This window comes from Oncorhynchus masou, chromosome 9 (genome assembly GCF_036934945.1).
Source record: "Oncorhynchus masou masou isolate Uvic2021 chromosome 9, UVic_Omas_1.1, whole genome shotgun sequence".
NCBI classification, from domain to species: Eukaryota; Metazoa; Chordata; class Actinopteri; order Salmoniformes; family Salmonidae; genus Oncorhynchus; species Oncorhynchus masou.
In genome coordinates, this window is record NC_088220.1 from 1,902,109 (window position 1) to 1,927,500 (window position 25,392).

Genomic DNA, 25,392 nt, shown 5'->3' on the forward strand with positions numbered 1-25,392 from the left:
ACTTAGCATTTTGTAAGGCCCTATAAAATCTGTGTTGCGGAGAACGCTTACGGAATCACGGAACCCAGACATTCAAACGGAATTCAAAACGATATTCAAAAACAATCTATTGACTATAGTAGGGAGTCAACAATCTATTGACTATAGTAGGGAGTCAACAATCTATTGACTATAGTAGGGAGTCAACAATCTATTGACTATAGTAGGGAGTCAACAATCTATTGACTATAGTAGGGAGTCAACAATCTATTGACTATAGTAGGGAGTCAACAATCTATTGACTATAGTAGGGAGTCAACAATCTATTGACTATAGTAGGGAGTCAACAATCTATTGACTATAGTAGGGAGTCAACAATCTATTGACTATAGTAGGGAGTCAACAATCTATTGACTATAGTAGGGAGTCAACAATCTATTGACTATAGTAGGGAGTCAACAATCTATTGACTATAGTAGGGAGTCAACAATCTATTGACTATAGTAGGGAGTCAACAATCTGACTATAGTAGGGAGTCAACAATCTATTGACTATAGTAGGGAGTCAACAATCTATTGACTATAGTAGGGAGTCAACAATCTATTGACTATAGTAGGGAGTCAACAATCTATTGACTATAGTAGGGAGTCAACAATCTATTGACTATAGTAGGGAGTCAACAATCTATTTAGTTCATTAGAACGTGCATTCATTTGCCCAAGTGAATCATGAGACATGAATAAAATGCCTCCTGCGAGTGTTTTCCCGCTACTCTATGAAACGGCACAGGAATCCCCGTCAGTCTGTGTGCTAATAGCCCAAATCACACGGAGAAACGTCAATTCACAGACACTGCGTAGTGCGTTTCAACCTAATTAGCTCCTGAATACATAGTCAATTTATGTTCGCTGTGTAGCCCGTGTTAATTATTGTTGTGTTCCTGTTGACTCACCTTAGGTCCTACGGGAGCCACCGTACCTGCCTGCTCTAAACCGTTAACTCAAACGTGAGGACAGTTGTAGCTAGTACACCCGAGCAGTGTGTAGAATTTAGCTAGTCTAGTTGGTTCTACAAAACAGTTCTCTTTGAAATGGGAGTTTGTGTAGTTCCCCCAGTCGTAGGCTGTCTAGGGCAATATGCCTGCGATGAAAATCAACACAGGTCGGCACGATGTTTTCACAAATGGCAGCATTACGATCAACACTAAATAGACACTTTAACAACGCACGTCACAATTCCAGACAAAGTTTTCTGGCAAATTATCTCATTTTACCAGCTTTGCTTTATGTAGCCGTGAGAAAAATAGACTTGCGTTCTAATTTGACGTGCTATGACACCCTTTTCTGTCATTCATTACGTAAATGAGTTATTTCCATAAAAAAAAAATATATATACATTTTAAAAATGTCTTATCCCATAACGAAAACGGAAAAACAGGTTATTGTGTGTAGATTGAAGGGAAAACAATTTTAATCCATCTTGGAATAAAGCTGTAACGTAACAAAATGTGGAACAAGTCAAGGGGTCAGAATACCGTTCCCAAGGCACTGTAGGTTCAAACAAGGTGCTTATGTCAGTGACGTCTTCGTTCTGATCTGACAATCGTGAATTTTAAGACTAAAAACAGCACAATGTCTGTGTCCTAAATGTTATCTTATCCCCTTATATAGTGTACTACTTTTTGACCAGGGCCTGTAAAGACTAGGGTGCCTATTGGGATGTACGTTTCTTCTCCCTCTAGATGGGTCCAGAGGCCAGATTGTGAAACAAAGGCATTTTATCCAAGCACGACATTAGCAGACTTCCTTAGAGGAAAAACCCTTGGACAGTTAGTTAACAGGAATCAATAGCCTGCTGGAGATTCAAACGCTACTGTGGCTGCATTGATTTACCTTACAATTAGAACCTGATAGTATTGATTGGCTCTGGGATGGCCCGGGGTACACAGTACAATGTTAGGGCGATGAACCTTTTTTTAGGTATCCAATTTCAGTCTTGCTGAAACTATACCGCTTTCACAAGTAAGAAAGCATTATACAAGGTCATGGACGATGCAGACTAAAGGCTGTTAAAGCGCGTGTTTTTAATGGTATTGGCTCACATTTAGCAACTTTTGTTTTTCGTGACTAATTGCAAACTTCACAGAAGGTATTACTTTGGGCGTAGTTGTTTCTGGACACTAAGCTCGTTGGGGACCTTCATCTATGTTTCCAGTTCCATCAGAGGCATGGTTCTGGAGGGTCTCGGTGAAGACTAGAAGAGATGGTTCTGGAGGGTCTCGGTGAAGACTAGAAGAGATGGTTCTGGAGGGTCTCGGTGAAGACTAGAAGAGATGGTTCTGGAGGGTCTCGGTGAAGGCTAGAAGAGATGGTTTCTGCAGGGTCTCGGTGAAGACTAGCGAGTACATCGACTGCCTTCCAAATGGTTTGCCATAATCTATATTCTGGCCCTGGTCAAAAGGCCCTGATCACAAGTAGTGCACTATATACAGTTCCAGTCAAATGTTTGGACTCATTCCAGGGTTTTTCTATAGTTCTAGTATTTTCTACATTGTAGAATAATACTGAAGACATTAACTTTCAATGAAATAACACGCATGGAATAATGTAGTTACCAAAAAAGTGTTAAACAAATACATTTTATATTTGAGATTCTTTAAATAGCCACCCTTCGCCTTGATTTGTTGTGAAAAGGTAGTGGTGATATACAGAAGATATCTCTTAAAAAAAAGACCAAGTCCATATTATGGCAAGAACAGCTCAAATAAGCAGTAAGAAATGACAGTCAGGACAGAAACTCTACTGCTGCTGCTACTACAACAGGACAGATACTACCTCACTACTGCTACATCAGGACAGAAACTAACTTTTAGTTCCACCAACCAGGCAGTGTTGCTGTGTGAGGTGGGATATATACAGTTGAAGTCGGAAGTTTAAATACACGGTGGCCAAACACATTTAAACTCAGTTTTTCACAATTAATCCTAGTGAAAATTCCCCGTCTTAGGTCAGTTAGGATCACCACTTTTAATATAAGAATGTGAAATGTCAGAATAATAGTTGAGAATTATTTATTTCAGCTTTTATTTATTTCATCACATTCCCAGTGGGTCAGAAGTTTAATACAGTCAATTAGTATTTGGTAGCATTACCTTTAAATTGTTCACAACATGATTCTGCCACCCCCGTGCTTCACGGTTGGGATGGTAATTCTTTCGCTTGGAAGCCTCCCCCTCTTTCTTCCAAACATAACGAGGGTCATTATGGCCAAACAGTTCTATTTTTTTTTTGTTTCATCAAACCAGAGGACATTTCTCCAAAAAGTACGATCTTTGTCCCCATGTGCAGTTGAAAACCGTAGTCTGGCTTTTTTATGACGATTTTGGCGCAGTGGCTTCTTCCTTGCTGAGCGGCATGTCAGGTTATGTCGATATAGGACTTGTTTTACTGTGGATATAGATACTTTTCCACCAGTTTCTTCTAGCATCTTCACATGGTCCTTTGCTGTTGTTCTGGGATTGATTTGCACTTTTCCCACCAAAGTACGTTCATCTCTAGGAGACAGAACGCGTCTCCTTCCTGAGCGGTATGACGACAACGTGGTCCCATGGTGTTTATACTTGCGTACTATTGTTTGTACAGATGAACATGGTACCTTCAGGCGTTTGGAAATTGCGCCCAAGGATGAACCAGACTTGTGAAGGTCTACACTTTTTGTTTTGAGGTCTTGGCTGATTTTCTTTTGATTTTCCCATGATGTCAAGCAGAGAGGCACTGAGTTTGAAGGTTGGTCTTGAAATACATCCACAGGTACATCTCCAATTGACTCAAATTATGTCAATTAGCCTATCAGAAGCTTCTAAAGTCATGACATCATTTTCTGGAATTTTCCAAGCTGTTTAAAGGCACAGTGAACTTAGTGTATGTAAACTTCTGACCCACTGGAATTGTGAAACAGTGAATTATAAGTGAAATAATCTGTCTGTAGAAAATTGTTGGAAAACTTACTTGTGTCATGCACAAAGTAGATGTCCTAAATGACTTGCCAAAACTATAGTTTGTTAACAATACATTTGTGGAGTGGTTGAAAAACGAGTTTTAATGACTCCGACCTAAGTGTATGTAAACTTCCGACTTCAACTGTGTATGTATATATATTTTTTCTCACACGTGTGTATGTGTGTGTTTAGTTCTTTCTGAGATTAGCTACCAGTTATGTACCTCGGTTATGTACCTCGGACACCAGTGTGGTTGTTAGCACACAGGGAAGGTCTCGCGCTCGTTCTGCTGTTTAATTGTTATTTTATTTTTTTACCTATTTCCCTGCTGTGTTTTATTGGGACATCTACTGTTGTTGACTCTATAGGATTGTTTTGTAGATTTTTTTTTTTTTTTTTTTTTTTTTTAACTTTTATTTTAACTAGGCAAGTCAGTTAAGAACATTCTTATTTTCAATGACGGCCTAGGAACAGTAGGTTAACTGCCTGTTCAGGGGCAGAACGACAGATTTGTACCTTGTCAGCTCGGGGATTTGAACTTGCAACCTTTCGGTTACTAGTCCAACGCTCTAACCACTAGGCTACCCTGCCGCCCCGTATTGATGTTCCTTGTTCGTTCCTACATCCACCCATGATTCCGTGTAGCCTTCATCCAAGACCCTGGTTTTGTTGAGTCTGACTTAAAAAATAAAAAAAAATAGAAGCGTTAATTCTTGGTCTGCTGTGTTTTTTTCCCTTTCCAGGAGGGTACTAGCTGTAGCCCATTAGCTACAGTTCACGATCTCCACAACCACACCGGTTTACTATGTACCACTTAAATGTGTCTGTGGATTATTATTTTTTTCCCTCGAGATCTAGACCGAACACCCACGCCACATTAGTCTACACCATTACTCTACTAGAGCGTACACAGCTTCAGCCCCGCCACAACGCCTACCTACAGCTGTGTCGGGCCTGATACATCCTGTCATATTAATGTAGCTAATATAGCACCCACTCAGGACTCAGCACACTTTTCATTAAATGCTGCTGTCGTGGAGGTACAGGGGGACATTTTGATCTGCTAGAATGAAAGGGCTTATTCCATTTTGTTATAATAGCATAATGGAGGATTGCAGCAACGCCCTGCTATATCAGTCTGTTGTGTTTAGTGTCTTTTCAGGGTCTTGATCTTTGAGGAGTCCTGCTTAAAACCATCCCAATTTTTTTTAATTTTTTTCTCCCTCTTTTCCACCTCTACTTGGTTTCTTCTCTCACCAACAATGACATTGTAATTCAGACTCCTTTTTGCACTTTCTCCACATACTGAATACTTTGAGTGCACTGTAGAGCAGGGTTCTTCTTAGTGTTGACTTCCTTCAGGAAATGAGAAACACTTAAGAGACCGTAGGGCCGAGGGGGAGGAGACCGTAGGGCCGGGGGGGAGGAGACCGTAGGGCCGGGGGGGAGGAGACCGTAGGGCCGGGGGGGAGGAGACCGTAGGGCCGGGGGAGGAGACCGTAGGGCCGGGGGGGAGGAGACCGTAGGGCCGGGGGGGAGGAGACCGTAGGGCCGGGGGGGAGGATTTTGTTTTTATTTTTTTCTGGTAAAATTAACTGTAAGGAAACAGAGCAGAAATGTCAACACAAATGGTGTAATTTTCCACTTGGCCATGCATAGTGATATGATTGTCACCAGTGTAATTCAGGTGTAGGGCTTCATGCAGGTGGGTTTTCCCAGTGTAATTCAGGTGTAGGGCTTCATGCAGGTGGGTTTCTCCCAGTGTAATTCAGGTGTAGGGGCTATATGCAGGTGGGTTTCTCCCAGTGTAATTCAGGTGTAGGGGCTATATGCAGGTGGGTTTCTCCCAGTGTAATTCAGGTGTAGGGCTACATGCAGGTGGGTTTCTCCCAGTGTAATTCAGGTGTAGGGCTACATGCAGGTGGGTTTCTCCCAGTGTAATTCAGGTGTAGGGCTATATGCAGGTGGGTTCCTCCCAGTGTAATTCAGGTGTAGGGCTATATGCAGGTGGGTTTCTCCCAGTGTAATTCAGGTGTAGGGCTATATGCAGGTGGGTTTCTCCCAGTGTAATTCAGGTGTAGGGCTATATGCAGGTGGGTTTCTCCCAGTGTAATTCAGGTGTAGGGCTATATGCAGGTGGGTTTCTCCCAGTGTAATTCAGGTGTAGGGCTATATGCAGGTGGGTTTCTCCCAGTGTAATTCAGGTGTAGGGGCTATATGCAGGTGGGTTTCTCCCAGTGTAATTCAGGTGTAGGGCTATATGCAGGTGGGTTTCTCCCAGTGTAATTCAGGTGTAGGGCTATATGCAGGTGGGTTTCTCCCAGTGTAATTCAGGTGTAGGGCTATATGCAGGTGGGTTTCTCCAGTGTAATTCAGGTGTAGGGCTTCATGCAGGTGGGTTTCTCCCAGTGTAATTCAGGTGTAGGGCTATATGCAGGTGGGTTTCTCCCAGTGTAATTCAGGTGTAGGGCTATATGCAGGTGGGTTTCTCCCAGTGTAATTCAGGTGTAGGGCTATATGCAGGTGGGTTTCTCCCAGTGTAATTCAGGTGTAGGGCTATATGCAGGTGGGTTTCTCCCAGTGTAATTCAGGTGTAGGGCTATATGCAGGTGGGTTTCTCCCAGTGTAATTCAGGTGTAGGGCTATATGCAGGTGGGTTTCTCCCAGTGTAATTCAGGTGTAGGGCTATATGCAGGTGGGTTTCTCTCAGTGTAATTCAGGTGTAGGGCTATATGCAGGTGGGTTTCTCCCAGTGTAATTCAGGTGTAGGGTTACATGCAGGTGGGTTTCTCCCAGTGTAATTCAGGTGTAGGGCTATATGCAGGTGGGTTTCTCCCAGTGTAATTCAGGTGTAGGGCTATATGCAGGTGGGTTTCTCCCAGTGTAATTCAGGTGTAGGGCTATATGCAGGTGGGTTTCTCCCAGTGTAATTCAGGTGTAGGGCTACATGCAGGTGGGTTTCTCCCAGTGTAATTCAGGTGTAGGGCTATATGCAGGTGGGTTTCTCCCAGTGTAATTCAGGTGTAGGGCTATATGCAGGTGGGTTTCTCCCAGTGTAATTCAGGTGAACAGCAGGCTGTAGATTCACAGATCTCTAGAACCTCGTGATCATACAGACTTGTTATGGATCAAACATGCAGGAAGAGGATCAACCACAGATATGACATACCTCCTCCTCCTGACTCTACCACCTCCTCCTGACTCTACCACCTCCTCCTCCTCCTGACTCTACCACCTCCTCCTCCTGACTCTACCACCTCCCCCTCCTGACTCTACTACCTCCTCCTCCTGACTCTACCTCCTCCTCCACCACCTCCTCCTGACTCTACCTACCACCTCCTCCTCCTGACTCTACCTACCACCTCCCCCTCCTGACTCTACCTACCACCTCCCCCTCCTGACTCTACCTACCACCTCCTCCTCCTGACTCTACCTACCACCTCCTCCTCCTGACTCTACCTCCCCCTCCTGACTCTACTACCTCCTCCTCCTGACTCTACTACCTCCTCCTCCTGACTCTACCTCCTCCTCCACCTCCTCCTCCTGACTCTACCTACCACCTCCTCCTCCTGACTCCTCCTCCTCCTCCACCTCCTCCTCCTGACTCTACCTACCACCTCCTCCTCCTGACTCTACCTCCTCCTCCTGACTCCTCCTCCTGACTCTACTCCTCCTCCTCCTCCTGACTCTACCTCCTCCTGACTCCTCCTCCTGACTCTACCACCTCCTCCTCCCTCTACCACCTCCTCCTCCCTCTACCACCTCCTCCTCCTCCTGACTCCTCCTCCTGACTCCTCCTCCTGACTCCTCCTCCTGACTCCTCCAGCCTGTTCACTAGTGGCCTCCCCCTGGCCTGATGAGCCTGCTGTCTGATCCATTCCCTCAGTCTTGGCCAAATAGAGACAAATATTGCCAATTGTTTATTAACTGGGATGCAGCCGCCGAAGGTACGGAGTTGACACCGTACGATGGATCACTGTGTGAAAGATAGATGCTCTCCCTGCCAGACCTGGCACTCCCTCCTCTCCAGTCCCCTCTCTCTCTCTCTTCTCACACTCTGAGGGAGGTCGGTAGTAAATGGATGATGGACAACTACTTTGCTTTCTCTACCAGCGGCGCTCTGTTTGGAGACACTCGCCTTTCAGGAGAATTGGCAAGTGTCCTTAATAGGAGCTGTGTTTATGTTTTACAAAGACCACCAGCATGACTTCTCTACCTCACACCACACTGACGGTCTGTACTGGAGCTACGCTAGACTACAGCATGACTTCTCTACCTCACACCTGACTGACGGTCTGTACTGGAGCTACGCTAGACTACAGCATGACTTCTCTACCTCACACCAAACTGACGGTCTGTACTGGAGCTACGTAAAAAATGAATAGAAACGCAACATGCAAATATTTCAGTCAGTTTGAAATAAATAAATTAGTCCCTAATCTATGGATTTCACATGAAATGGCCTACATATATTAATATGTTGGGCACAGATACCTTAATAAATAAATAAAAGGTATGGTTGTAGACCAGAACACCAGTCAGTGTGACCATTTGCCTCATGCAGCGCGACACATCTCCTTCACTTGGAGTTGATCAGGCTGTGGAATATTGTCCCACACCTCTTCAATGTCTGCAAAGTTGCTGGATATTAGCTGGAACTGGAACACTGTGTCGTACACGTTGATCCAGAGCATCCCAAACATGCTTCCGATCACATACTTTAGGTCCCACGGTTAGCATGCCAATTGAACGCTCTCAGCAATTGAGACATCTGTGACATTGTTGTGTGATCAACTACACATTTTAGTGGGTTTTATATTGTCCCCCCAGCACAAGGTGCACCTGTGTAATGATCATGCTGTTTAATAAGCTTCTTGATATGCCACACCTGGTCAGGTGGATGGGATGATCTTGATTGGTAAAGTGGATATAAACAAATGTTTGCACCTACACCATTTCTGTGCTCTTTTTATTTCCACTCGTTACATATATTTTGATGCGGTGTATATCGCCCAGGCCCGGCCTCGGTCTTAACAGCTGGGTAGAGACGTGTAGGCCCCAGGGTTGATGGCGATGCTGCTGCTCGTAGGCCTTATTTACTGCCAAAGGCTCCAAATCACTACCTTCAGATAAATTCTCTCTGCTCTTCTCCAAACACGTCTGTTTGGAGGTAAAGGGGTTTTAATTGTGTTTTTTTTTTTCTTCCTCAGCCTGGAGCCCTGTGTAGACTAGGGGTTTTGTGTGTGTGTGTGATGGTATTCTGCCAGTATTTCTCCATCATATTTCTTCTCAGTAAAATGGTCTGTTATTTGGAGTTTCCAACCTGGTTGATAGGGGGGATGGACCACATCCAGTGTGTTGTGAAGACGCTCCTACACCAAGTCTGGAGGTATACCGGCTATCCCTTCTTTTTCTGATGGGTTCCTGTGTTTTAAAAATAAATAAAAATCTTGTGGACGACTTTTTTTGGGTGTGTTTTTAGCTTCAGTTCAATAAAACATGATTATGGAAAACAGATATCTCCTCCCTCCCTCCCTCCCAACCTCCTCCTACCACAGAGCTGTTTTGATCAGCCAGAATGAGGAAGAGGACTACACTGGTGCTGGGCTAATGAAACAAACGATTCAGCTGCTCCTACTGCCACCTTTTTAATAGCAGATACCATACAGGGAGAAGTGGGGAAGAATCGGTGTCCTTCACCCTGTCCCCTAGCCCGTCTGCCCGTCTGTCTGCCTCAGGCCCTCTCTATCAGACTTAAAAACAACAGACTACAAGTAACTTTCATCTTCCTCTTAACTGTGAACAAAGGAAGCAAATTAACTTCTGGCAGTTTAGTGGGGAGTGAGTGAGCATAAAAGGTTTTGCTTTTCTGATATGGGAACGTCTTAGATGAGCCCACTCTCCGCCAATCCTGAGAGTGCTTTTTCTTCTTCTACAGTCCTCTCTAGTGACTGACACCTCACCCTTACTGTTAATTGGAAAGATGCTCGCTGACAACCCAGAAATGGGGGGAAAAAGTTTTATAGATTAAGATCTGTCCTCACCCCTCTCTCTGAGCTGAATAATCCTCTCAGAAGCCTCTTCTAGTTAAATCCATCTCCAGCCAGAGGCTTTCTATATCTCCCCTGTTTCCATCTTGTCCAAATGGGACAACCCCTGACAGATGGGGCCAACACCAAATTAAAATGTGACCTTTTTTTTTTTTAACTTAATAGCTTGGGTTTGTGAGGTCTGAAGTGGAGTGACTGACTCGCTTAAGTCCAGCAGTGCAGAGTGAAACAGCCGTCCTCCCTGCGCTTTATAGCTCCCCCAGCTACTAGTGGCTGCTGAGATGGGCTTGGTAGAGTCGGGGGGGGGGGGTAGTCGTGGGGGAGGAGGTGGTAGTCGGGGGGAGGAGGTGGTGGTAGTCGGGGGGAGGAGGTGGTGGTAGTCGGGGGGAGGTGGTGGTAGTCGTGGGGGAGGAGGTGGTAGTCGGGGGGAGGAGGTGGTAGTCGGGGGGGAGGTGGTGGTAGTCGTGGGGGAGGAGGTGGTGGTAGTCGTGGGGGAGGAGGTGGTGGTAGTCGTGGGGGAGGAGGTGGTGGTAGTCGTGGGGGAGGAGGTGGTGGTAGTCGGGGGGAGGAGGTGGTGGTAGTCGTGGGGGAGGAGGTGGTGGTAGTCGTGGGGGAGGAGGTGGTGGTAGTCGTGGGGGAGGAGGTGGTGGTAGTCGTGGGGAGGAGGTGGTGGTAGTCGTGGGGGAGGAGGTGGTGGTAGTCGTGGGGGAGAGTCACAGTTGGTCTGAGAAACACCACTTCAACCATAAATCATTGTCATATCCAACCCAGTCTTTCCTCCTCCTCCCCAGAGAAAAGGCCCATAGGCAGTGCCTCTGATACTTTAGACCTCTGCTGACCACAGCAACTGCTAGAACCAACCAATCATTTATCCACTTTCTCTCGCTCTAGTCTTTCTACTACTCAGTACTAGGCATACAGGTGCAATATATACACACACACACACACACACACACACACACACACACACACACACACACACACACACACACACACACACACACACACACAATGTACTGTTAGTTTAAAACTGTCCAGGAGTGCTCATGACTCACTACTGTGGGAGTAGTGCCATGTTCCTTCTGGCAGGCTGACTCTCTCCCCTGCCTGACTCCATCCTCCAGCTGAAGACACGGGATGACTCCGTTACTTTTATCCTTGTCTGGCATGAAGGGTACATGTGGTTCATTAGCCATGGTGATTGGTCACCTTGGTTGCTGTTGTGTGTTCACTACACATGCCGACAGTGTTAGCTAGCTATGTCTGACTTTACCCTGTTTTGTAGGTTAGCTAGCTATGTCTGACTTTACCATGTTTTGTAGGTTAGCTAGCTATGTCTGACTTTACCCTGTTTTGTAGGTTAGCTAGCTATGTCTGCCTTGACCCTGTTTTGTAGGTTAGCTAGCTAAGTCTGCCTTGACCCTGTTTTGTAGGTTAGCTAGCTAAGTCTGCCTTTACCCTGTTTTGTAGGTTAGCAGAAGGAAAAAAATGGTAAAATAAGAAACTCAAAACCTCCAGTCAAACTCTGAGGTACTTCCTCCTTTCCTCCCCCTTCTGTGTTATTATTTAAACCAATCATTGTGTTGTATATCATGGTTGTCGGAACTGAAGGCTGTCTCAAATGTCCCCGTCCATTTGATGGGAGTTATTCGAGCAGCATGTCATCTTCCCAAATGGCATATAGTGCACTACTTTTGGCCAGTGCCCTAAGGGATGTAGTTCACTATGTAGGGAACAAGGGTGCCATTTTGAAGAAATCTGTTGTTTTGTTTTTTTAGTTGTTTTTTTTAGAAAGGTATGAAAGTGCCAGGTTGGTTAAAATGATATCAAGCCTCTTTACTTTTAGACGAAAAAGAATATCTTCTCTCTGACCCCATTTAGTTAACTGGTCGATTGTTGGGTCGATAGGCTGATTCGAGATTTTATTTAGTCAAGCAGTTGCAAGTTTGACTTTTTGGTGCACAAGCCAATCGGCTGATTCGTACCTGTCTCAGTCAGGTAGCCATGGGAACGTCGCGGTACATCACTCTTAAGGCGTGGTTGTATTATGTAAAAAATAAGGTTGCAACACTAATAAATCATTTTCTTTTTTTACAGCAAGCACTTTCTCCTGCGTTAGATACGGTCGCTGTCCACGGTTCTGAAACATAATCTTCAGTGTGCCTTTTTAAAATGGATTGTATTTATTTTAATTTTGCCCCCCTTTTTTTCTCCCCAATTTTGTGTGTTTCCAATTGTTTAGTAGCTACTATCTTGTCTCATTGCTACAACTCCCGTACGGGGTCGGGAGAGACGAAGGTTGAAAGTCATGCGTCCTCCGATACACAGCCCAACCAAGCCGCACTGCTTCTTAACACAGCGCTCATCCAACCCGGAAGCCAGCCGCACCAATGTGTCAGAGGAAACACCGTGCACCTGGCAACCTTGGTTGGCGCGCACTGCGCCCGGACCGCCACAGGAGTTGCTGGTACGCGATGAGACAACGATATCCCTACCGGCCAACCCCTCCCTAACCCGGACGACGCTAGGCCAATTGTGCGTCGACCCACGGACCTCCCGGTCGCGGCCGGTTACGACAGAGCCTGGGCGCGAACCCAGAGTCTCTGGTGGCACAGCTGGCGCTGCAGTACAGCGCCCTTCACGACTGCGCCACCCGGGAGGCCCGGCGTGCCTTTTCTGTATGTTGCTATGTGCATTATAACAAAGTTAACCAGCAGATTGATAAAACGAGGTGGAGGCAGCAGAGATGAGGAAACAGACTTAGCCTAATTGTCTAAGAAAATTGAGGAGAGCGCAAACCCCAACTTCATTTAGAGCTATAATCAATAACCTAACTGTTGAATGTGCCTAACATTCATATATATCTCCAGAAATAATAACAGATCCTCAATCTGTTGCATGTTTGTTTAATAGTGAGCACCAAGCCTCACGTAACGGCATAATGTCGGATAAAGCACTTTCACGGATTCGGCTGTTTATTACAGCATTGCAAAGATTAACAAAGGCTTTACATTTTTGTTTTCGTTAGAACAGACTGCTGTTACTTTATAATTTATTTAGTGTTTCCACTGTTCCAAACAGCAACAATGATATTGTAATCCAACGGCATCTGTTTGTCACACATAGTATGCACACAGCTCTCACTCCTATACCCTCATTTTTCTTGACCTCGTTGTTGTTACGATCATCATGTCCTGTCCATTTGATGTCCGTGTAAATAGTCTGGGTGGCCATTTGGATTAATTGTTATTGTAATCGTATGTCTTGGGGGTTGTTAAGCTGTTAAGGAGCCTTTTGGTCCTAGACTTGGCGTTCCGGTACTGCTTGCCGTGTCGTAGCAAAGGAAAATTTGACTTGGGTGACTGGAGTCTCAGAAAATTTTATGGGCTTCCTCTGACACCACCTAATTATATATAGGTCCTGGATGGCAGGAGGCTTGGCCCTGGTGATGTACTGGGCCGTACACACTACCCTCTGTAGCGACTTATGGTCAGATGCCAAGCAGTTGCCATACCAGTCAGGATGCTCTCGAAGGTGTAGCTGTAGAACTTTTTGAGGATCTGAGGACCCATGCCAACTCTTTTCAGTCTCCTAAGGGGATAAAGGTTTTGTTGTGCCCTCTTCACGACTGTCTTGGTGTGTTTGGACCATGATAGTTTGATGGTCCAACTTAACTCTCGACCTGCTCCACTACAGCCCCGTCAATGTTAATGTTGGCCTGTTCAGCCCTCCTTTTCCTCTAGTCCACGATCAACGCCTTTGTCTTGCTCACTTTGCGGGAGAGGTTGATGTCCTGGCACCACACTGCCAGTTCTCTGACCTCCTCCCTATAGGCTGTCATCATTGTCGGTGATCAGCTCTACCACTGTTGTCGTCAGCAAACTTAAGGATGGTGTTGGTGTTGTTTTTGGCCATGCAGTTGTGGGTGAAAAGGGAGTTCAGGAGGGGACTAAGTACACACCCCTGAGGGGCTCCAGTGTTGAGGATCAGCATGGCAGACGTGTTGTTCCCTACCCTTACCACCTGGGGGCGGCCCGTCAGGAAGTCCAGGATCCAGTTGCAGAGGGAGGTGTTTAGGCCCAGGGTCCTTAGCTTAGTCATGAGTTTCGTGGGCACTATGGTGTTGGAATGCTGAGCTGTAGTTAATGAACAGCATTCTCACATAGGTGTTCCTTTTGTCCAGGTGGGAAAGGGCAGTGTGGAGTGTGATTGAGATTGTCATCTGTTGAGGCGGTATGCGAATTGGAGTGAGTCTAGAGTGTCCGGGAGGATGCTGCTGATGTGAGCCATGACCAACGTTTCAAAGCACTTCATGGCTACAGATGTGAGTGCTACGGGGCAGTAATAATTTAGGCCGTTTGCCTTCGCTTTCTTGGGCACAGGCACTATGGTGGTCTGCTTTAAACATGTAGGTATTACAGACTCAGTCAGGGAGAGGTTGAAAATGTCAGTGAAGACAGTTGCCAGTTGGTCCGTGCATGCTTTGAGTACACGTCCTGGTAATCTGTCTGGTCCCGCGGCCTTGTTCACATCGGCTACCGAGAGCGTTATCACAGTCATCCAGAACAGCTGGTGCGAAAGCGTTTTAGTTTCAGTAACAAATGGATCTTTGAATAATTAGCCTAAACAATAAATAATTACAAATTCACAAATGCATTAAACTATTTTTAGTCTGCTGTAAAAAAAAGGCTTCATATATATTTAAAACATTTTTTTTTTTTTTTTTTTGTTATAATAGAAATCTGGTCCCGTTAGTGTTTTACACTGTTGGAAATGTTCAGAAATAACATTTGTAATCTCCCTTCAACTGTTTGGCACACATAATACGCACACGCCCGCTCCTATACTCTCCCTTTTATCTGGATCTCCAGTAGCTTCCACAATGAAGTCAAATGTCTTCCACACATCAGCCTTGAACCCACCCTGATTTAACCAGTAAATATTTGCCTGTTTAGAGTTTATTTTTTAAATATTTTTTTTTTCACGTTCTCTACACATCCATTTTGTTATTACTGTGTTGGGAGTTTGTTAGAACCTATTTGTAGTGATTATGATGGGCTATAGGTCAGACAACATGCGGTGCTTACATACAAGGGTTGGGTGAATAATGTTTTTCCAAATTATAGGGTAGAGGGTAGTGTGTACGGCCCAGTACATCACTAGGGCCAAGCCTCCTGCCATCCAGGACCTATATATTAGGAATTTCGGTTTCGGTTAGAACTTTTCAGTCAGAAATTAGTTAGAAATTAAATTACTAAAATGATGGTGCAGCTTCAGCAATCAACACTGTGCTGTGGTACCTTTTTTTTGCTGCAGTAGGGAGGGAGGAGATGACGTGCGTCAGTTACACAGGCACTGGCTGCCATTTTACGTTTTTAAATGTGACCATCGGGCTCTTCAGTCATTTGTCTTTTAATTTATGTAATCAAACCAAACAAGGGAAATAAACATGATATGATTGGAGGATTCTGTTGGACTAGATCACCATGCTGTGATATGATTGGGGGATTCTGTTGGACTAGATCACCATGCTGTGATATGATTGGAGGATTCTGTTGGACTAGATCACCATGCTGTGATATGATTGGAGGATTCTGTTGGACTAGATCACCATGCTGTGATATGATTGGAGGATTCTGTTGGACTAGATCACCATGCTGTGATATGATTGGAGGATTCTGTTGGACTAGATCACCATGCCAACTCTTGGTTGGGGTTGGAAACTGTACGGATGGTTTAAGAATCACCAAGACAGACTGTTTGAAAAGAGACAGTGGCATAATAAGAATCACTTAATTAAAACCAGTTCTCATGTTCTCATGGGTGCTGGGAAATCAGACCAAACAATTTAATTGTAACCATTTTTATTTAAAAATATATGTTTTAAGAAAAACACTTTTTTTTTCTTCAGTTTTGTCACGTCTTACCCACTTTACAGATATTAAATTGTACATTTTACAATACAGAAGGAAAAGGGAAGGGAAGAGAAAAGCATTCATTTGGCACAGAGGTTATCAGGGAGGGGGTAGGTGGAGTGGGGGTGGGGCTTCAGAGTATGGCAAGATAACAACCAAAAAAAAAAAACTAACTTGACAGAGCCAGAATGTGAAAATGGAGGCGCATTTCTACAAATTGTGTTTAATTTCAATCATTTTTAAAACCAGCTGTTATCTTTAACCGTGAGATGTCAATTGTTTGCAAACACCTCTCGCCCAAAAAAATATAGTACTATTCACTCTCTCCTGTCCCTCTAATCCAATCTTGGGCCGTGATATAGAAACAAGGTTTCTGTTTTTATCAGGACGACATGACTGAAGTCAGCTGGGTTTCTTGGGACTTGCAAGACGTTTCTGAATGGATAACAACACAGTCCTTACCCTTGATGAAGAAAATCAAATGTAAATGAGTTTTTTTTTTTTTTTTTTTTTTGAGACATCAAAATGGGAATACATGACATGGCTTAGTTTGGAAAAAACTACAATGGAACAACAATTTGAGGACTTCAAAAACCGTTTGAGTTGTGTGACTGACTGAAACAGTCCGCTGCAATGTGGATGGATGTTTTGAACAACTGTTGCCTCCTGCTTGGCTCGGTTCTGCTGGTAAGATCTAGTTCCTGCCCGGCTCGGCTGGTAAGATCTAGTTCCTGGCCCGGCCCGGCTCGGCTGGTAAGATCTAGTTCCGGCTCGGCTCTGCTGGTAAGATCTAGTCCTGGCCCGGCTCTGCTCTGCTGGTAAGATCTAGTTCTGGCTCGGCTCGGCTCTGCTGGTAAGATCTAGTTCCGGCTCGGCTCTGCTGGTAAGATCTAGTTCCTGGCCCGGCTCTGCTCTGCTGGTAAGATCTAGTTCCGGCTCGGCTCGGCTGGTAAGATCTAGTCCTGGCCCGGCTCGGCTAGGCTGGTAAGATCTAGTTCCGGCTCGGCTCTGCTGGTAAGATCTAGTCCTGGCCCGGCTCGGCTAGGCTGGTAAGATCTAGTTCCGGCTCGGCTCTGCTGGTAAGATCTAGTTCCGGCTCGGCTCTGCTGGTAAGATCTAGTTCCGGCCCGGCTCTGCTCTGCTGGTAAGATCTAGTTCCGGCCCGGCTCTGCTCTGCTGGTAAGATCTAGTCCTGGCCCGGCTCTACTCTGCTGGTAAGATCTAGTTCCGGCCCGGCTCGGCTCTGCTGGTAAGATCTAGTTCCTGCTCGGCGGGTAAGCTGGCCCCGTTAGCTTGGCCCCGTTAGCTTGGCCCCGGCCTGTTTCAACAGAGTTGACACTTCATAGCGCCCTCTAGGAACCATCCTTCCTCACCTCCCAGTCACTTAAATCATGAATCTCTCAATCTATTCTGAAACGGTTCCAGTCTTTGTCGAAGGACAACTTCAAAATGCTCCTGTCTTCTAATAGGAGTTGACCAGAACTCTGAGCCTGTGGCAATTCCTAAACTGTCATATTTAACTTTGGCTCACTCCCCCTCTTGCTTTCATTTTCATTGATTAAAAATATATATTTTGGGTTGATTTTAGTTTTTGTAGGAGGGGAGCAGTAATTGGTTTTGATGCCACATTGCCAAGGTGATGTCAACCTCTCCTCTCCCTATGTTGTCCCAAGGTGATGTCTACCTCTCCCTATGTTGTCCCAAGGTGATGTTTACCTCTCCCTATGTTGTCCCTGTCCCTGTGTTGTCCCTGTCCCAAGGTGATGCCTACCTCTCCCTGTGTTGTCCCTGTCCCAAGGTGATGTTTACCTCTCCCTATGTTGTCCCTGTCCCAAGGTGATGTTTACCTCTCCCTGTGTTGTCCCTGTCCCTGTGTTGTCCCTGTCCCAAGGTGATGCCTACCTCTCCCTGTGTTGTCCCTGTCCCAAGGTGATGTTTACCTCTCCCTGTGTTGTCCCTGTCCCAAGGTGATGTCTACCTCTCCCTGTGTTGTCCCTGTCCCAAGGTGATGTCTACCTCTCCCTGTGTTGTCCCTGTCCCAAGGTGATGTTTACCTCTCCTCTCCCCATGTTGTCCCAAGGTGATGTCACGGTTTGTCCCAAATGACACTCTCTCCTATATAGTGCACTACTTTTTAACCACAACCCTTATGACACTGGTCTAAACTGGTGCACCGTGTACTGGATAACCCCATAGAATATCAAGACCTGTCCTGTAGATCTTAACCCCATAGAAGAACCTGTCCTGTAGATCTTAACCCCATAGAAGAACCTGTCCTGTAGATCTTAGCCCCATAGAAGAACCTGTCCTGTAGATCTTAACCCCATAGAATAACCTGTCCTGTAGATCTTAGCCCCATAGAATAGCATGACCTGTCCTATAGGTCTTAGCCCCATAGAATATCATGACCTATAGATCTTAGCCCCATAGAATAACATGACCTGTCCTGTAGATCTTAGCCCCATAGAATATCATGACCTATAGATCTTAGCCCCATAGAATAACATGACCTGTCCTGTAGATCTTAGCCCCATAGAATAACATGACCTGTCCTATAGATCTTAGCCCCATAGAATATCATGACCTGTCCTATAGATCTTAGCCCCATAGAATATCATGACCTGTCCTATAGATCTTAGCCCCATAGAATATCATGACCTGTCCTATAGATCTTAGCCCCATAGAATATCATGACCTGTCCTATAGATCTTAGCCCCATAGAATATCATGACCTGTCCTATAGATCTTAGCCCCATAGAATATCATGACCTGTCCTATAGATCTTAGCCCCATAGAATAACATGACCTGTCCTATAGATCTTAGCCCCATAGAATATCATGACCTGTCCTATAGATCTTAGCCCCATAGAATATCATGACCTGTCCTATAGATCTTAGCCCCATAGAATATCATGACCTGTCCTATAGATCTTAGCCCCATAGAATATCATGACCTGTCCTATAGATCTTAGCCCCATAGAATATCATGACCTGTCCTGTAGATCTTAGCCCCATAGAATATCATGACCTGTCCTGTAGATCTTAGCCCCATAGAATAACATGACCTGTCCTATAGATCTTAGCCCCATAGAATATCATGACCTGTCCTATAGATCTTAGCCCCATAGAATATCATGACCTGTCCTATAGATCTTAGCCCCATAGAATATCATGACTTGTCCTATAGATCTTAACCCCATAGAATATCAAGACCTGTCCTGTAGATCTTAACCCCATAGAAGAACCTGTCCTGTAGATCTTAACCCCATAGAAGAACCTGTCCTGTAGATCTTAGCCCCATAGAAGAACCTGTCCTGTAGATCTTAACCCCATAGAATAACCTGTCCTGTAGATCTTAGCCCCATAGAATAGCATGACCTGTCCTATAGGTCTTAGCCCCATAGAATATCATGACCTATAGATCTTAGCCCCATAGAATAACATGACCTGTCCTGTAGATCTTAGCCCCATAGAATATCATGACCTATAGATCTTAGCCCCATAGAATAACATGACCTGTCCTGTAGATCTTAGCCCCATAGAATAACATGACCTGTCCTATAGATCTTAGCCCCATAGAATAACATGACCTGTCCTATAGATCTTAGCCCCATAGAATATCATGACCTGTCCTATAGATCTTAGCCCCATAGAATATCATGACCTGTCCTATAGATCTTAGCCCCATAGAATATCATGACCTGTCCTATAGATCTTAGCCCCATAGAATATCATGACCTGTCCTATAGATCTTAGCCCCATAGAATATCATGACCTGTCCTATAGATCTTAGCCCCATAGAATAACATGACCTGTCCTATAGATCTTAGCCCCATAGAATATCATGACCTGTCCTATAGATCTTAGCCCCATAGAATATCATGACCTGTCCTATAGATCTTAGCCCCATAGAATATCATGACCTGTCCTATAGATCTTAGCCCCATAGAATATCATGACCTGTCCTATAGATCTTAGCCCCATAGAATATCATGACCTGTCCTGTAGATCTTAGCCCCATAGAATATCATGACCTGTCCTGTAGATCTTAGCCCCATAGAATAACATGACCTGTCCTATAGATCTTAGCCCCATAGAATATCATGACCTGTCCTATAGATCTTAGCCCCATAGAATATCATGACTTGTCCTGTAGATCTTAGCCCCATAGAATATCATGACCTGTCCTATAGATCTTAGCCCCATAGAATATCATGACCTGTCCTATAGATCTTAGCCCCATAGAATATCATGACCTGTCCTGTAGATCTTAGCCCCATAGAATAACATGACCTGTCCTATAGATCTTAGCCCCATAGAATAACATGACCTGTCCTATAGATCTTAGCCCCATAGAATATCATGACCTGTCCTATAGATCTTAGCCCCATAGAATATCATGACCTGTCCTATAGATCTTAGCCCCATAGAATATCATGACCTGTCCTATAGATCTTAGCCCCATAGAATATCATGACCTGTCCTATAGATCTTAGCCCCATAGAATATCATGACCTGTCCTATAGATCTTAGCCCCATAGAATATCATGACCTGTCCTGTAGATCTTAGCCCCATAGAATATCATGACCTGTCCTGTAGATCTTAGCCCCATAGAATATCATGACCTGTCCTGTAGATCTTAGCCCCATAGAATATCATTAACCGCTCAGAAGGATTCCCTTAGATAAGCCAAGGCATAAACCCCCAAATATCCCTCCTCCCCTCAACTCTCTTCCTTCTCTCTCCCTCCTTGTGCCCTCTCTCTCCCTGCCCCCTACCTTGTAAAAGGAGCACAGAAAGACCTGCAGATGTAGGGGGAGGGAGAGGAGCTGCAGTGGCGGCTGCTTTAGTCTGATGCTAATGCACATCCTCTCTGTGCTGCATACCAATGTGTCCTGAACCTGCCTCTCACACTCCTCTGCCTGAGCCCCAGCCTCAGCCGTGCTCCTCTCCCCTCTGTTTGCTTATCACAGGAGCTACATTCGCTCTCATGGGAGATTCTCTACAGTTTAACATAAAGCCGTGCGGGGTAATTATCTAGTCAACCCCCCCCCCCCCCTCCCCCTCTTCTTTCTGCCTGTTTTTCTTCCTCTTCTTTCTGCCTGTTTTTCCTCTCTCTCTCTCTCTCTCTCTCTCATCCTTTCTTTCCAAAGAAGGGAAATGTCAGCCTGGCTTGACAATCTCTCACAAGAGCAGGATTCGTGATATGGAGTTAAATGTCCTTGCTGGCTGTGTTGAGGGAAGGATGTTTTTACCAACTGTCTGGCCGTCTGACTGGCAACCGTGGCCATCTAAATCTCTGCTGGATCGCTGGTGTGGGCGACAGAATATTCATTTTTTTTTTGCCTTTCCTTAATTGGTTCAATGTTGACGCTGTCCAAGCTGATTAGTCTGTGAAACTGCGACGTAAGGCTCGCTGGGACTTCTAACGCCTCTCCTCCCTGAGACAAACTTCTTCTTTTTTTTTTCCAGGATGAGAGACACTGTGCAGAGCAGAACATATTTTTTTTTCCATTGTTCACGATTACGGTCTCTGTACGAGCTAGATATCTGCTACTACCTCTCCAGAAACTTATTCTGTGTGTGTGGGGGTGTATATTGCATCAGTAAAAATGGCAGTAGACCAGAAGATTCTGCTGTGACTATCGATACTGTCCGCGGGCCGTCATACTGATCTCTTTTTTTTTTTAATACTGTCGTGTGACCGCTGATGGTGAATGTTTTACATGTAAATTGTCTGATACATCTCCATGACAAGTTCCATCTCGGGCTGTAGACGGTTTGACTAAGCAGGTACTGCAGGCAAATTGGACATTAACCTTTTCACGGACAGTGCTAAGCTTTTAGCTTCTAATGGGAGGCAATGGCCTTTTATTGAATCAAATGAAATCCTGAAAATGAAGGCTATCGTGGGTGTTCACTGACCAGAATAGAAAGGTCCTGTTTGAATCCAGACAGAGACAGACAGAGAGAGAGAGAGAGGAAATGCACATTTTTTGAAATATAAGTATAAGCCAAGTAATGTTTATCAGATTAGATTTTCTGTTGGAGATTTAATTCAGATTGTGACATAAATAAAACATTTATTCAATATTCATAGTCATTTACAAAAAAAAAAAAAAAAAAACTTAACAAATGTTTTTAATTTAATAACCAAAACCCCATTTTAATCACTTCTGTACCGACACGTGATTGTAATAGTAACATACTGTGGCTACCGTGCATCTTTAAAACCTGTCATTATATTCCACGGTCCTTTCCGCCACTGATTCCCCTTGATAATGATATCATGATATAGACCACCACCTATTTGTATCTGTGTCTTGATAATGATATCATGATATAGACCACCACCTATTTGTATCTGTGTCTTGATAATGATATCATGATATAGACCACCACCTATTTGTGTCTTGATAATGATATCATGATATAGACCACCATCTATCTGTGTCTTGATAATGATATCATGATATAGACCACCACCTATCTGTGTCTTGATAATGATATCATGATATAGACCACCACCTATTTGTATCTGTGTCTTGATAATGATATCATGATATAGACCACCACCTATTTGCATCTGTGTCTTGATAATGATATCATGATATAGACCACCACCTATTTGTGTCTTGATAATGATATCATGATATAGACCACCACCTATCTGTGTCTTGATAATGATATCATGATATAGACCACCACCTATTTGTGTCTTGATAATGATATCATGATATAGACCACCACCTATCTGTGTCTTGATAATGATATCATATGATATAGACCACCACCTATCTGTGTCTTGATAATGATATCATATGATATAGACCACCACCTATCTGTGTCTTGATAATGATATCATATGATATAGACCACCACCTATTTGTATCTGTGTCTTGATAATGATATCATATGATATAGACCACCACCTATTTGTATCTGTGTCTTGATAATGATATCATATGATATAGACCACCACCTATTTGTATCTGTGCCGTCTCTTAGTGAGAGGATCAGTCTACAGACGTTTTGGCAAAAAAAAAAAAAAAAAAATGTTTTCTCCGTGCTGCGGTAAGTGACTAATAACAATGTGGTGATAAATCACTACCGTTTTCCTTTTTTTTAGACTGATTGCCCACAGCTTGATATGAACATTCATATAAAAATAAATGGTGACTATATCTACTACATCCTCATCAGTCTCGTCACTGTTCATTTCCACCAGTCATCAACTCTCCCACTCAATACACTAATCTCATTGATTTCTCAAAGCTAGCGAGTAGAAATTATGCTTTTTTTTTGTAAACTGGGGGGGGGGGGAAAGAGGCAAAAAAATAAAACCCTGTATTTAGAATGGTAAACAGCCCATATGCTGCTGCTGCAGGAGGAATACATAGTTTACACTTCACACTCTTTGTAAGGCAGCTGTTGACACTTGCACTGCCCGTAGCCGTTGATGATAACCAGCGCTCCCTCCTCGTGGCTGGGCTCGTACTCGTTATAGGGTACCTGCGTGGCCAGGTCCGCCATTTGCTGCCGCTGCTGGGTCCTCATCTGGCGGCGGTTCTGCATGGCCGAGCACTGGCGTATCCTGCGCATGGTAGGAGGGCAGCACTTCCGTGAAATGAACACAACGAAAATGATGAGGAAGAATGTAAACAGAAGGACCATGGTTCCAATAATCACCCTCTGGGTCAGGACTGTGTTGTCGGTCTCCGAGAAGTCCTCCGTGACTCCCAGCTCTCCGCCCTCCACTGTCGTGGCGGAGGTTGCCACGGCGGTTGCCAGGGCGGTGCGCGGCGTGGTGGTCGTTGTCATTATGGTGGTCGTAAAGCGCCCAAAATCCACATAGAAGTCCTGCGTGGGTGTCTGCTGCATTATTCCAAACAGAGAGCTGGTGACCTCCACAGTTGTGCCTGTCGACGTGTCCGTGGCCATCGACAATGTGTTCGTGGTCAAGACGACCGGTGGTGGCGCTGTAAAATTTGGGCAAAGTTGGAATCCATAAACGGCATCCAGTATCTCCTCGCCCTGGGCGTACTCAGGTGTGTGACACAGGATGGAGTGTTCCCACCTCCCCTTGAAGGTGCTAAGCCAAGTGGCCAGGGAGCAGATCCCTTTGGTACATTCCCAAAGGTTGCTGGACAGCCCCACGGTACCTAGAGACCGCCACATATCCAAGACCAGAGGGTCCAGGCTGCCGAGCTTGTTGTTATCCAATAGGAGGATCTTCAGGTTAGGCAGCGTCTCGAACACGTCCGGGGTCAGCACCCGGATCTCGTTCCCCGTTAGGTCCATCTTCTCCAGCGTGGTCCAGGTCCACTCCATGTTGCAGGTCAGGTTGGAGATCTTGTTCCACTGCAGATAAAGGAACTGCAGAGCCACCAGGCGGGGGAAATGAGCCAGGTTGATCTTAGTCAGCTGGTTGTGTTCCAAGTGGAGTTCTCTGAGTTTGATGAGGCCTGCGAAGCCGTTCCGGGCCAGGCTTCGCAGCCGGTTGTTGGACAGACCCAGGTACTCAAGGCTGCGGCAGTCCCAGAAGGCCCGGACGGGGGTGGTGCGCAGCGAGTTGGAGCGCAGGTGGAGGATCTGCAGCTTGCGGAGGCCATGGAACAGCTCAGGCTCCAGCGCAGTCATCAGGTTGAAGGACAGATCTAAGATCTGTAGGTTGATGAGGTGGATGAAGGTTGTGTTTGGCAGCGTTGTGATCCGGTTGGAGCTCAGGTTGAGGTCTTTGAGTTTGTAGAGCCCCTGGAAGGCGTCCTCCTGCACTGTGGTGATCTGGTTGTGGTCCAGGTGGAGCCAGGTGAGCTGGGAGAAGCCATAGAACTGGTCCGGGCTCAGTTCAGCGATGCTGTTGTGGCGGAGCGATAACCCCAGGGCCCCCCTGTCAACGCCGTCCGGGGGCGCCTCCAGTCCTTGGGTGTCGCAGTAGAACTGCTGGTCTTCACAACGGCATTTCTGGGGGCAGGTTGTGCATGACGCAGGAGACGGCAGGCACAGCAGCATGCTGAACACACACAGGCACAGTGCCGTTGGTGCAGGTCCCACCAATGGCCACCTTGAATGGAAACCTGGGGGGTTTAAAGATAAGAAAATCAACCAATGGGAGGAAATGCGGATCTCTGCAGAGCACTTATTGCTAATCTAAAGTTAAAAAAGAAAAATGATACTCCCCTCTCTCCCTCTTGCTCTGCCTACATGACCCCTCCCCTACATGACCCCTCCCCTACATGACCCCTCCCCTACATGACCCCTCCCCTACATGACCCCTCCCCTACCCCCTCAGTATTCCAGAATTTCACATATATTATCGATCACATATCATCACTGCTATGAGCGTTCTGAGTTTACTTTGACGAGGAAGGAAGGAAGGAAGGAAGGAAGGGAGGGAGGGAGGGAGGGAGGGAGGGAGGGAGGGAGGGAAGGGAGGGAGGGAGGTTAAGG

The 25,392-nt window shown here is 45.3% G+C and overlaps 2 protein-coding genes across 3 annotated transcripts in view; one reads left to right on the forward strand and one right to left on the reverse strand.

The window, feature by feature from the left end:
* The window catches only part of LOC135545435 (catenin alpha-1), a 239,827-nt gene that overhangs the window by 84,581 nt on the left and 129,854 nt on the right, over positions 1 to 25,392 (forward strand). The window lies entirely within an intron of this gene.
* LOC135545434 (leucine-rich repeat transmembrane neuronal protein 2-like) lies at positions 21,982 to 25,011 on the reverse strand. The gene is made up of 2 exons (XM_064973043.1): positions 22,429 to 25,011; positions 21,982 to 22,248 (listed from the first exon to the last, which is right to left on the reverse strand). The coding sequence occupies exon 1, from the start codon at positions 24,952 to 24,954 to the stop codon at positions 23,344 to 23,346; it is 1,611 nt and encodes a 536-aa protein (XP_064829115.1). The 5' UTR covers positions 24,955 to 25,011; the 3' UTR covers positions 21,982 to 22,248; positions 22,429 to 23,343.